Genomic DNA, 14,837 nt, shown 5'->3' on the forward strand with positions numbered 1-14,837 from the left:
TTATCCCAGCCAACCATAAAAAACGCATTCATCTCTCGTGTCTTCTGAACAGCTCGTACTGTACCATCAACAACTTTTCTTTTCACCAGGGCCTAACCCTAATTGAAGACAAGGAATCCGATTTAATCCGCTCTCCCTTCTGAGTATCTACTATCTGGACACTGCACAGAATATCTTTGAAGTCTGTTGTTGCAAAGCTTCACACTACTCTGTCTCACCTCTTCCAAGGCATTTATTGATATTACTTACTGAATGTGATCCCAACACTGACCCAGCTGTTCAGTGGTTCCCATGATCATCACACAACAGGAAAGCTCCCTTTCAACTTTTAAACCCGAGTTGTAGCCTAGTTCGAGTGCGGCGGTCTCAAACCCCTGGCTTGCGGACGCAAGAGCTGCCAAACTAGTGCTGTGGGAACCAAGTCCAACACACGGGCACCGGTCACGAGGACGTCCTACATTAACATATGTGGATGTACTCAAGAACGACGCAGGAGCGCAAAGCACCAACGAGCTGGCCAGATGTATGGAGAACCAGGATGACTGGAAGCAACGATGGAGGGCTCGTCTGAGGACGACCTAGAGAGAAACCTACAGTAAACTATGCCAAAAGCGCAAAAAGGTCGCCAGATTGGCACCCAGGACTGTTTTGGTGTGATCTGTCAGAACCTTCCATATAAACACATTAAGTCTGGGACAATACTCCATATGTCCCAGACCCTTCTGGCTCCCGGTTAGAATTGTAGACTCACTCCCAATCTTCCATCGTAATCTTAAGACTCACCTCTTCAGACTCCACCCTAGAGGGTATGCACGTGACATCATCATACCCGGAAGTTATGCGGGAACGCCTATTGAGTGGCAAAAAACTACTTTCTGGCCTAGACAGCCCATATAAACAACGTTAAACAATGTTAAACTCACTTTGCCACTCACTTTATGCACGCGTATACCCTCTATTGTTCCAGGGAATTCAAAATGAGACTGCCTGCTGCAATTTATTTCCAATACGTCCTTGTCCTTTGCACAGTGGACAGGTTGAAACTTTTGAAATACAATAAACAGTAGAAGTGAGCGAAAACATTAATTGCGCTTAAAGCGGCAATGCATCTAACTTCCTTTGTGTGGATAAAACCACACATTAACCAATCTTGATGGTAGAGTAGTGGTTCGACAAGTGGGTTCCAGTGTCTCCCCAGGACCCAAACGTACCAACTCATGAATAAACAACTTCATAATAGAACTGATTTACAAGCTGGCAATACGTCACGATATGACACATTGTGAGATTGTGGATCTGCTATTGTCACTATTTCTTTAAGATATTGAAAATGACTGAAACTTTTTAGCATTTTAGTTAAGTTCAAAAATACTTTTAACTTTGACTTAAACATAAAAAAAACCCCATGAAAATGGGTCCCCACTGTTTGGGGGAACCTAGTGTTGAACATAAGACAACTGTGGACTGTGGAGGGTTGAGGTGGTCTCCCTGCTCTACTGAGCTCCTGTGGTCTGGTAGGCTACCTACTGGTTGACAAGAGGTATTGCATTCAATTCAAAGGGAAACGTCACAATTTCTCTAGGTAGCCTACTAGTTCTCCACTAATGGCTCAACAGCAAAGCTTTTGACTTTGCACGACGTGAAACTTGGATTGCAGCTTTGGTCTTTGTGGCTTTCAGTCTTCATTCAAAAAAATGGTTAAGTTGCAGCCTAAAATGAACACATTTTCCTCTAGTTCTCATATTTTACAATTTGGGTTGGGGCTTGGGCGTGTGTAAATGTTTTTGGTTATAGCAGCACTTATCTTTCCTCTTCTACCCCGGATTTGAACTAGTTCACCATTGAACTAATAGAGCCAGCCTGCTTACTCAGGGGATAAATTGAATCTTGACCATTTAGGACAAAACTCATGTCAGATCAGAGATCCTGTGTCTAGATGAGACAATGACCTTTGACACGATCTAAAGGTCTCAATAGAGCAGGGAGACAAAATACAACCACCCCAATTGTACAAGTTGTACATTGTATCTCTACCACACAGATTGGACATTACATGATGTGATATGATTCATTAAAAGCTTAATTCTATAATGTTCCAGCTCCAATTCTGTTATATAGCCTATTACTACCCATTTATTTGTGTCACGACTTCCAATTTCACCTGTTTAATCTGTGTGAGTTCTCTATACTGATTGGATAAAATTGGTACCTGAAAATGCATTTTATGTTTAATAATGAGTCGTAGAGGGATCCTGGGCGCTATACGCCCGACATGGGGGAATTTCCCCGGCCAGACTTAGTGCGTGGAAGGAACACGTTATTCCGACCAGTTCCTTTCCCCTCCATCAGGCGCCCCGGCTGGCCAGGAGGTCGTTTAGAGACCAGGATTACTGCACGTTTGTTGTGAGGGTACCTACCCTAGGTGACACAGGGAGAACTCCAAATATGTAACTGTTAGTAGGAATAAACACAAAAAGTTCCCGTTTGACCAAATGGGTTCCCAGTTTAGGATTAATGTGACTTTAAGATGTAATTCTAAACATCTCATTCCAATATCTCATTGATTCAAAACAAACTGATAATGGCCAACTCAGCTTCACATTTGAAGTTTAACTACTTTTCATTCCTTACTTTAAATATACAAATAAAAATAAAACAAAAACTCACAACCAGGCCTGGTATTCCATCATTTTAGGGGCAAGGTCACTTGGCCTTTTAAAGACGGGGACGCAATTAAGACCTAACACTGGTGTCTACAAATTGACAAGATAGATTTAGATATTAGTACGCTGGGGAATTAAAGCCACTGTGTCCTCAGAGAATTTTTTGAGGGGCAACGACAGTCATGGCCTCTGTGGCCTTCCTGAAACACCTCTCATCATGACACATTGTGAGCTTTTAAAGTTATTTAGAAAGTTGTTATTGTCGAAAACATTACAAGTATAAAATAGTTTGCCGAGTTACATTTCATTTATTGACATAAAATAACCTGATAGACAAAAACTCAACCTAAAATGTAGACATACTGTATAAACATTGCTTATAGAGGGTGATCGAGGTACCAGTGTGACTGTGGATGCAGTAGTTGCACGTTGTACAAAAAGGCAGCATGGCTTTCTACCAAACAATGTTGCAGTGTCTCTGTAGCCACTGTGTGGTGTAAAAAAAAAAAATGTTCCACAATGATTTAGTTCAAAGTTATCTATAAGTGGGTGGGTCATAACTGTGCATACTCTGGCCATTTAGTTCATAGTCGCTGTAGAGCAGAAACCTCTTATCTCCATAAACTGTTTTTTCGTAAATTAATTACCGGTACCTACGGTAATTAGCCTGGCCTAGCCAGTGTGCTTTCTGGTCTAGAGGGGCGGGTAGCGCATTGCTCAAGCACTGGATAATATTGGCTCACGGATCAGAGCGCCCGCCCTTGATCCCCTCCACCCCTCCCCGGAAGAAAACAGCAAAGAAAAGTGACGTCACAATATTTTGAGTGACACCCCTCTGCACTGTAGTTCACTCCCACTGCTAGACCAGGAAATGTGTGTTGTTCCCCTAGGCTTTCATTTTTGAGCCGAATGCGAACGAAAATAAAAGCCTGGGTACCGAGGCTATGACCTATTGATTATACTACAGCGTCACACAAAAGTAGCAGATCACAATGCGGTGCTTTGAGCTTGTAGATCTACTTTTGACGCTTTTTCATTTGAATCCTGAAAGGTAACAGGTAAGGCTTGGACATAATGAGGTTTCCACCCGACAGAGACGTTATACAGTCAACCTATGGAAATATGAAACTGTGCCGACACACATGGTAAAATAAATGAAATTTGAATTCAGCAGTGTTAAAGGGATACTTTGACACCACTAGTAGCTTGTTATTTGAGCTTGCGAGACTATTTGTAATAAGGCTGTCACTTCAAGTGAGTCTGTGAGACTAAGTACTACCGTTGTCAATTCACACAAGGCCATGAAACATCATATAGAGCAGGGTGACGTGACAAAAGTCCACGGGTTCTGCAGAATACTTTGATAATATTTGGAATTAATCGATTTACCAATATCACTTTGTTTTATCTATTTCTTGGACCCTCTATAACTTGGTAAAATGGACAGGAGTTGTACTGTCCTTGGTGCATTCTTTGTCAATCAACACCAAATCTCTTCGCCAAAAATATCTGATCTTCAAGCTCACTTGTTACAACACGTTGCAAGCTTGCAGATTTACTATATTTTGTCAGATGTTCACCCCGGAATAGGAATGCTGGGTTTTGAATGGTTAGATGTCAAGTCAATGTCATTTTCAATCTGCCCTAATGGAAAAATATCTTTTCAAGTTCTCCTTGTGACATATTGCATCTTAGGGAGCAGATAGAGTAACGTGGTGCTGTAAAGTAACATTGTAATACAGGGGTGCCGTGGATGAAAACGTTTTTTACAGGGGTGCCACGAGATAAAAACATGAATAGAAAACTGTGACAGAACACAGACAGAGCCTCATTAAATACTTTCACACTCCCTTCATGCGCCTCAATACATTTTCTGTAGAGCAGTGGTTATCAACATGTGGTCTAATGCAAATCAAACTGAGGGTCCTCGTAATCAGAGCCATCTAATAGAAGAGTTGCGATATTGAGGGGGCAGAAAACAGCCTGGTCACGTGGTTCATGTACTCGCGCGAGCCCATAGACTCCAATGCATTCTGTAAACTTCCGGTTGTCCCTATGTGGAGCCTTGTAGAAGAGCCGCCATTGGACTGGCCCCATGAAGTGAACAGAGTTTGCGTAACTCTGTCTATACTCTATGACTCAGCTTGTAATTAAAAAGGTTGAGAATCACTGCTCCAAAGTCGTACTCTGAAATCTGTCTGTCTGTCACGTCTGTTCCTCTGGCAGAAAGACAAGTAAAGGAAAAGAGTATTAATAAATAAACAAATAAATAAACAAATAAATAAATGCATGTGAAAGCAGCAGGCCATGCTGTGCCTAGAGTGGCCTCTGTACAGAACTGTTAATCCCAGGGTTTCCACAAGGTGGCAAACTAGTTTCCCGTTTCTGGGTTCATCGTCCCATAGCTTCATTTGATTGGCTCATCTTTAGCACATGAGGAAAGAGAAAGATGGTCAATTTAGGAATATTCACCATCCCGATTGGAGCCACTAGAGGCGACATGGTACACAAATCTTACGTCCTATGGTTACTGGTGCTAGATCCCGCGAGAGTGTGTTCCTGGGTGCAGTACTTAGTTTAGAGGGTGCAGTACTTCGTTTAGACAGTTTTTGTTTTAGACTAGTCATTGGTTAGACCAGTCATTAGTCCTACAACTACAACCTATCTCAAACCCTCACCCTAAACCTAACCTCCCACGGGGCAGCACACCTAAACCTAACCGTAACCCATGTCTAACCAATGACTAGTCTAAACTAAGTATGCACCCCAGTTTAGACAGTATTTGGTTTAGACTAGTCATTGGTTAGACCAGTCATTAGTCCTACAACTACAATCTATCTCAAACCCTCACCCTAACCTCCCACGGGGCAACACACCTAAACCTAACCCATGTCTAACCAATGACTACTAGTCTAAACTAAGTATGCACCCCATGCTCACGGTCACCCATTGGAATGAATATAGACTCCAACCTGCTTCCCGACTCCTAAAAAGGCGTCCACCCACTTCTTGCTATTTCCATCTTGGACACGGGTGAAAGCGGCATATGCGTTTCCGGTTCAAGCCTGCCGCAGAGCCAATCAAACAGTTATTGAACAGGTGCGGAAAACAGCTATGCCACCTTCGGAAAAACTCGGGACTACAGCCATTCATAGTGTATTGTCTGTGGAGCCCAATGCCTTATTGTACACTTTGTTGCAGGCTGTGTCGTGCACCGAAAATAGCCGATATACAACATATATAGATCGTTGGTTCTCATTTCTATGTTGGCTATAAAAAAATAGCAGATCTACAACAAGCTCACAGCACAAAACCTTCACGGGTGAGGGTCCACGGGCAAATACATTCATTTGAGGGAAAAGGTTTGAGAACCACTGGTGTAGATAAGCTCTTTCCGGTGCGCGACACTGGCACTTAGACCAAGTAGAACTCCCCCCTAAGCAGAAGGCTGCTACGTGGACACGAAGCACATCTCTTTCTTCAGGTGGACTTGCAGGCCACTGGCGGTGGTGAAGGTCTTGGAGCACTGCAGGCAGCGGTAGGGCTTCTCGCCCGAGTGCGTGCGCACATGCTTCTTCATGGTGTCGCCGTCGCTGAACGTCCGGTAGCAGTACGGGCAGCTGTACGGTCGCTCACCCGTGTGGATACGCAGGTGGCGCCGCAGGTTCCCCCGCTGGCTGAAGCTCTTGGAGCAGAAGGTGCAGCGGTGCGGTCGCTCGCCCGTGTGCGTGCGCAGGTGCCGCCGCAGGTCGGCCGACTGGGCGAAGGACTTGCAGCACCAGTCGCAGGCGTAGGCCTTGCGCTTCTGCTCCGCGTGCAGCCGCAGGCCGCCGGCGTGGGAGAACGACTCACCGCAGCGCGAGCAGCGATAGTCACCGCCAGCAGTCTCCCGCCGATTGTTGCCGAAGCCATCGTTGGCCGTCGTGATGCCAGACACCACCCAGTCACGGGTACCGCCGGGTGATGATTGTGGGTCTAGAGCTAGCCGGTTTGCTTCTTCGGCGATTCCGAGCCGGGCCTCGTCACCGCTGTGGCATGCGGTGGAGTCGGAGGTGACAGGGTCCCCATGGCTCGCAGGGTGAGGAGCGATGGGCTCATACTCCTCTGGTTCCGTTTTGATCAGCGTCTGAAGCGGAGGAGGTAGCTCCTCGCCGCGTGGCGGGCTCTCACCGCAGCTCTTGGCAACAGTGTTCAGGGAACACGAGAGGCTGAGCGAGCAGGCGTTGCTGAAAGCCTCCAGCTGGGCCACGGGCTCGGATTTAGACAGCGTCTCCTGATAGCTGGGCTTGGCCTCGACATGTCCCTGTGCCTCCAGGGGGTCTGGGGGTGGTGGAGCCGGAGGAGGGGTCTTGCTCTGGACAGACAGAAGCTGGACAGAGACCAGCGTCTCCTCTTTCTGCGGGACGAGGGAGCCGCCCGGTACCTGGCTCTGCTCTGGTTCCACTGGACATGACCTCAGCTCTGGATCTCTGCTTTCCTCTGGACCAGAGAACAGGAGAGTTGAGCGGGTGGACCCTATGGTAATGAGAAGAAAATTAAATATATATTTCTGTCGTCGGGCAGAAACCCCCTCTCTCCAGTTTTTTTCCTGCTACTTTTGCTGTATTGAATTTGAATCTGTAACCATTTTGGTTTGGTTTCCACCCGACAGACAATATCGTCGGTAGACGACGTTGACAGAAAGTTAAATTCTCTTTATTGTCAATGGCGTTTTTAAAACAAACATTTAACTAAAAACAAACATTAAACCTGTATAATGAATGGCCGTTTTGACTGTTTGCGTAAACACAAACATTGAATGCCATTGACAATGACACAAATTGTGATTGGCCGAAATGAGATGTATGATGCTAAGAGCACCCCTCACTTCACACGGGTGTGATTTGTTTTTCCTTATGACAGAAAATAGATTAGGTTAGATACTTGCAGCTAGATGATCCGACCTATATTGCTCTAAGAAATATGCATTTCTCTTCATTTTAGTATTTGCTCAGTGGCCTTGTGGTTAGAGTGTCCGCCCTGAAACTGGGAGGTCGAGGTTCGATCCCCGGCCGGGTCATACCAAAGACTGTAAAAATGGGACCCAGTGCCTCCCTGCTTGACACTCAGCATCAAAGGGTTGGATTGGGGGTCAAATCTACTAATCAAATGATTCCCGAGTGCGACGCTCACCGCTCCTTGGCTGCGGCTCACCGCTCCAAGAGATGGGTCAAATGCGGAGAACAAATTTCACTGCGGTAACGTGTGTGACAAATCGTATGACTTTGACTTTGTATGCTCATTGCTCACTACTAAGCTTGTAGATAGTGACATGCCTGCAGTTAGACTTGGAGGAAGACTAGCATATATGTATTTCATCGACTATGAAAGTCAGACTCAATAAAAATACATGATAGTCTGCAGTGCAGTGCCATGTCCAAAATAGGCACGCAATGTGGAAAGATTAGGTGATCCTCATCCTACATGCACGCTGCAACAATCACAATGTATTTAAAGCAGTGGTTTGTAACCAGTGGTCCGACGAACACCAGTGGTCCTTGAGGGGGTTCTAGGTGGTCTCAGCTAAATGATGGAGTGTAAAATGAAAACAAATGGCCCGTTTGGTTTCATTTTACGTTCTCAAGAGTAAAATCATTGTTAAACAACTGCTTTGCTTAAAAAACTAAAAAACATCTGCTTTACTTAATTTACAAGTCTACATGATAATGTAGAAGAATTGTTATTTTGATCAACGTTTGCCTTCTGTCTCTCCTAATTGTACCACATCAATGAACACAGCGTGGAATTGTAGACAAGTCTGAGTGGCTATACATCTCATCAAATGGTGGTTCGTGGGCGGCTCAGATGCCGAATCTATAACCTTGATAGGAAAAAAAGGGTTGAAAGCCACTGATTTAAAGTTCCAGCTCCATCCTTACTGAGCCAGTCCGTCTCGGCCTCCAGCAGCAGGATGTCCCGCAGCTGTCTCCGCAGGCTCTCGTTCTCCTGCTTGGTGCGGGCCGTCTCCTCGCGGTACTCCGTCACCGTGTCGCCCACCACGTCCACGATCTCCCGCACCACGGCCGCCAAGCGCTCCGTCAGGTAGGCGTTCAACAGCTGCAGCTTGGTCATCTTTGATCACACCATCCAGATCCACGCACACGCAACACAACACAACATACACACCTCGGCTCTCTCTCCCTCTCCAAGCAAAGGGACGAAGAAGAAAATAAACTAAAAACACACGGAAACGGAAGTACTAGCTTGTATTTGCTGACTCCTGTCTCCTGTGCTGGTGCGCCCGGGAGGTATGCTGGCAAACTCTGGTACTATAGTTTTGTTTTTGTTGTTTTGTAGGGGAGCGGGGGTTCAGACAGGGGGTACAAATTGCAATCGTTGCAATACACCAGTGATTCTCAATCTCAGACTTGTTCAATGAAATGAATATGTATTTTTTATTACTGTGTATTATGTAAAAATGGAGCTGTCCAGTTATAAAGGTGCTGAATAGTTCAGCCTGATCTACTGCATAGGCCTATGCCTACTTTTAATATTAAATGACACGAGGTAGCTTAACAATTACATTAGCATTTAAATTTTTAACCAACTTGTTAGATGTGGAAAATATGGAGGTTTTCTGTTGGGATCGAGAGGCCTGACTACTAACACTATATTCACTATTCACTCACTTGTTACTGTGTGTGTGTGTGTGTGTGTGTGTGTGTGTGTGTGTGTGTGTGTGTGTGTGTGTGTGTGTGTGTGTGTGTGTGTGTGTGTGTGTGTGTGTGTGTGTGTGTGTGAGGGTGTGTGTGTGTGTGTGTGTGTGTGTGTGTGTGTGTGTGTGTGTGTGTGTGTGTGTGTGTGTGTGTGTGTGTGTGTGTGTGTGTGTGTTCACTATATATTATTAGCATTCTCTGACTTAATATTCACGTTTCACTGATGTAATAGTATGCACAATTACATTCATATTCTCATTCATAGTGTGTAGTGAATGTATTCACTTAGTAGTCACTGACTATAGTGACTAGTATTAACAGGCCTATATCAGTGGGGTTTGTACTTTGTAAATCTGAGTTCCCAGAAGTGTTATTTTTCGCCACTAGGCGGGCTTACTTTGTAAGCTTAACACTCATGGGATGGGCATGCAGACCAGCAGATGCATGCTCACTTTTACTAGCCTGGCTTGGCCAGCCTCATAGCGGGGAGGAATCTAAGCCAGGCTACACTTTTACTTCTTGGGGCGAAGAAGGAAATTAAAAGAAAAGAAAAACGAGACAATAATATCCATGCGATGAACCGCACTCACCACAGGGTGGCGGTAGTTTCAGCTTTGTTATTTTAATCAAAGATAGAAATTAGAAAGGGATACAGGGGTGACAGCCAGACAACATCCATTATCAAATTCCAATTTTATGAGGAGCTCTGCCTTTTACACAAATGAACAATAAGTCAACAACACAGCATAGCATAAATCCATCTGTCAGATCTATTTAAGAGTCTAATTTATAGCGTTTCATAAGTTGTAAATTGTGTGCGTGTGCGTGTGAGTGTGCGTGCGCGCGCGCATGCGTGTGCTCAACACACTGATAGTATAACCTACATCCTAATATAGCCTACGACAGGCTATATAGGCTAGAATAATTATATTATAGTAGTGTAGTGCAGGGTTTCTCAAAGTGGGGGCTGGGTCTAGGGGTGCCTCAGAATACTTTGATAATATTTGGAATGTATCAACACTTCAGTTTAACCACTTAATTAGACCCTCTATACTATAGAGTAGCCTACATTTTATCTCAGGTTGTTTTACTAAGTATAGGCTATAGAGTCTAATCATACATTTAGTCATTTAACATGACAAAGGGTGCTATAAAGTAATTCAGGGGTGCTGTGGATCAAAATGTTATTTACAGGGGTGACCTGAGAACCACTGTGTCGTGGGACCCCCTGGCCCCTAGGGGGTCCTCAGAATTACTACAGAGAGGACCCCCTGGCCCCTAGGGGGTCCTCGGAGTTACTACAGAGAGGAGACATCAAAGGTTTGTATAACTATTTGTTTTGTTTGCAATAATTTTAGAATACAAATGCACATGAATCCAACATAATAGTAAACATGCAAACAAACAAGAACTGATCATGGTGGGGGGGGCGACAGTAGCTCAGGAGGTAGAGCGTCCGTCTTGGAATCCCCGGCTCATCCTGGCCGTGTGCTCGAGGTGTCCTTGAGCAAGACACTGAAACTGTTCCCAAAGAGCAGGTTGGTGTCTGTCATGGTTTACTCCACCATCGGGTGAATGTTCTTCAAATTGTAAAGTGCAGGGAAAGTCGCCACACACACACACACACACACACACACACACACACACACACACACACACACACACACAGTACACCCCAAAGGTTATCACCTTAACTAATAGTGACATATTCATGTATTAGTCATGCTGAGTCATGCCCTTGTTAATGTATTATTTAGGAATCTACCCGATTACACACTACAGCACAATCCGCTGTTTTCATTTAGACATGTTTCCTCCTAAGAGTCTACGAACATGTTAGCTCAATTTCCAAAACGGTGAAAATAGCAGATCTACAAGCTCACAATGTGTCGGGCCGTGAAGCGCCGTCAGCATGCGGATCGGCTATTTTCCCTATTTCTTATATAATACATAATAATGGATTGCATTTTTAGAGTGCTTTTCTATGTACAGAGTGTTTTCTCAATGGTCCATTCATTCATTGGAAGGTGAAGCGGCAAACAGTCAATGCCAGCGTCCTCACTTCCCAGTTCCACATCAATCGTGGTAAGCTACCATGCGAGGCACCAACCGATTCATTGGAGGCAATGTGAGGTTCGGTGTCTTGCCCAAGTACACTTGGGTGGGATTCAAACCGCAGACCCACAGATCATTGGACGACAGCTGCCACCACATAGTCATACGACAAAGTATAGGGCATTGGGGAAAATGTTTGTTTTGCCAGTCTCCTTCCCACTTATTTCTGATTGTCTGATATGTGCTTCAGGCATCAGTGCAGACACATATGGAGTGTCAGTGACTGCAGTCATGCAGAATGCATGCGGAATGCACGGCAGCGGTGTCCCTCTGATTCAATTTATCGATCAGATAATTCAGTCAGGAGAGGCTAATGAAATCCCTCAACGTTGACTAATTCTCTCCCATGTGTCTCTTCCAATGTTCTCTCTTTATCTTGTATGGATCCTTGTCTGTCTGTCTGTCTGTCTGTCTGTCTGTTTGCCTGCCTGCCTGCCTGCCTGCCTGCCTGCCTGCCTGCCTGCCTGCCGGTATGTTTACATGCATGGACAGTTAAATACCCTTTTCATTCAGAATAATGGTTCAGGCCCAGGCCGTAGCGTAACGGTCTGGGCACCGGACTGGTAATCCAGTCGCAGTGTGCCGCGGGTTCGACTCCCGGACCCGACACGGCCTTTACTGCATGTCATCCCCCCATCTCTCTCTCCCGTTTCCTGTCAGCCTACTGTCTGTCCCTTCAAAAAAATCAATAAAAGGCGTAAGCCGCAAAAAAATATCTTAAAAAAAAAAAAAAAGAATAATGGTTCAATCCTATTAAAAGTTGTCATGTAAACACCTACAAAAGAATGGCCAATCTGATTGAAAATCCAATCCGATGTAACTGACCGGTTTATTCCAATCTTGAATCCGACAATTTTGGACTCATGTATACACTCACTCTGATTCAAGTCCACTCTACAGGAGTGTGTGTGGGGGGGGGGGGGGAGGGTCTGTTTGTGTCCATCTGTCTGTCTGTAGCCTCCATGAGCAAAATCAAACCAAACTAGAAAAAGTGCCCTTCTGGGCACAGGTCTCCACCAGGATTTCTTCCTCAGCCTAGTGGGAATATGCGTGCACAGTTTCATCGCAATCGGACTCTGCGTTGAGGAGTTGTGGCGATTTGTTCAAAGCGGGCTACTCCTGAAAACTGTAGGAGCCAATCGTGGCCAATCAGGATGGAATATGAGAAATCAAACAAACCTGTCTTGATCACATGACTATGGAGATCATGTGTACCGATTTGCGTGAAATTTGGATAAAATCTGAAAGAGTAATAATAGAAAATGTGTTTTACATATGTCGGCCTCCTGGTGGCGCTATACAATTTACAATTTACAATTTAGGCATTTAGCAGACGCTCTTAATCCAGAGCGACTTACATTTAGGCAAGAACAAAAGCATGGGAATACATCACATAAAAGCATTTATCATGAAACATGCGTAAGCTAAGAAGGTAACAGTGGAATATCTATATGATGAAACTATACATACACTATACATAATAAACTATACATATTCACTACTATGCTATACATATGTACTATGGCGTGCTATGACTATATACAATACAATTATAGTGCTGTCTACATAACATGCTATAAGTCTAAGTCAAATGCTATCTAAGCCAACAGAAATTCTATCTAAGGGGTTAGGGTAAGTGCTATGGGCCATGATGGAGTCTGAAAAGGTGGGTTTTCAGGCTACGGCGGAAGATTGGGAGTGATGCTGCAGTTCTGACTGCAATGGGAAGTGCATTCCACAGTTTTGGAGCAGATGTGAAAAATTCCAGGCAAAGGTTTTTCCTTGGCCTCTAGGGAGTTGGCATACAAAGTTATCCACAGATCCGTGCAGTTAGAGGTAAAAACACTTTTCGGCCAGTTATAGCGCCACCTTGAGGCTGAGTTGAAATTGTTCATGTGGCATTTCGTCCTCGGCCTAGTGGGAATGTGGGTGCACAATTTCACATGATTTGCAGCATTTTGTTTGAAACTGAGCACTCCTGTGAACTTTGGAAGCCAATGTTAACCAATCAGGATGGATTCTGAGAAATCTGAAAGACCAGTTTCGTTGAATGGCTCTAGAGAGACTGTGTACCAATTTGCGTGATGTTTGGACAAAAACTGTAGGTGTACTCTGTGGGAATTACAGTGCCATTGCCAATTGCAGTGTATGGGTGTATCAATGGATGCTGTGTTTTTTAGTTCTGGGTTGTTTTGGGTGGAGGTCGAGTGTGGTTGCAGGGACCGCTTCAAAATATATATTTATTTTATTTTATCAGATAATAGCTGTTAGTGTTTGTCGGTTATTCATTTCTTAAGGGATAACGGTTATGGGTTGCCATCTCTATAGTCCAAAGTTATATTCCGAATGAATGCGAGCTTTGGGCATGTAAACAATTGAGGAATAGGAATACTTGTATTCAGGTTCCATGTAAACAGTTGGGTATGAATCTCTGTTCGGAATGAATTCATTCATTCTGAATACATTTTGTGCATGTAACTGAGGCCAGTGCTTCAGTATGTTAACAAGCTTCATGGAGACGCTAATTTTCCTTTCCAGCTCGATTTGGCACCTGCTCAGTGCCAAAACTACTACTGGTGTACTGACCATGGTATTACTGTGCTTAACTGACCAGCCAACTGGCCTAACCTGAACCCCACAGAGAATATAGGTTGTATTGTCAAGAGGAAGGTGTGAGACATACGACTGAACAATACAAATTAATAAAATTAATTACAGCTGTTATCAAAGCAATCCTGGGCTTCCATAACACCTCAACAGTGCCACAGGCACTGTCCATGCCACGCCCCATTGATGAAATCATTTGTTCAAAAGTAGCCCAGAGCAATTATTAACTGCATGATACTCTTTTCAGATGGTCGACATTTCTCATTGAAAAGAAACAAACATTTTTAGTGGTCTCGTAAAATATTCTAATTCATTGAGATGGGATTTTTAGATTTTCATGAGCTGTAGCCATAATCAAGATTTTAAATACTTCACTTTATGCACAATGAATTGAGAATATATGAAAGTTTCACTTTTTGAATTATATTACGGAAGAAAAGTTACTTTTACACAATATTCTAATTAATTTAGATGGTAATCAGGCAAGCGTTAGACGGGCCAGACGGCAAACGGAAGTCATTTTAGTGGACGAGAGCAGTAAACGGAACAGGACGGCACGGCAGCCAGAACCGGAGACGGTAACGGCATCAATGTTAAAATATTTAATCTTTTTACCGTGCCGTGCCGTCCCGCAGGTTTTGCCGTGTACCGCTTGCCTGATTCCATGTGAATGCAGCATTATTACATTAAGTCATATACTTTGTAACTTAATTAAACAAGGGTTGTTGTTTGCTATACTTCTCTAGAGTCTAGGCAC

General features: G+C 44.2%; 1 protein-coding gene across 1 annotated transcript; it reads right to left on the reverse strand.

Annotated features, from left to right (window-relative positions):
- Window positions 1-5,493: 5,493 nt before the first annotated feature.
- Window positions 5,494-8,834, reverse strand: LOC310869468 (uncharacterized protein). The gene is made up of 2 exons (XM_083780220.1): window positions 8,582-8,834; window positions 5,494-7,178 (listed from the first exon to the last, which is right to left on the reverse strand). The coding sequence occupies exons 1-2, from the start codon at window positions 8,772-8,774 to the stop codon at window positions 6,115-6,117; spliced, it is 1,257 nt and encodes a 418-aa protein (XP_083636346.1). The 5' UTR covers window positions 8,775-8,834; the 3' UTR covers window positions 5,494-6,114.
- Window positions 8,835-14,837: the final 6,003 nt, after the last annotated feature.

This window comes from Protomyctophum parallelum (genome assembly GCF_964188405.1).
Source record: "Protomyctophum parallelum genome assembly, chromosome: 13".
In the NCBI taxonomy this organism is placed as follows: Eukaryota; Metazoa; Chordata; class Actinopteri; order Myctophiformes; family Myctophidae; genus Protomyctophum; species Protomyctophum parallelum.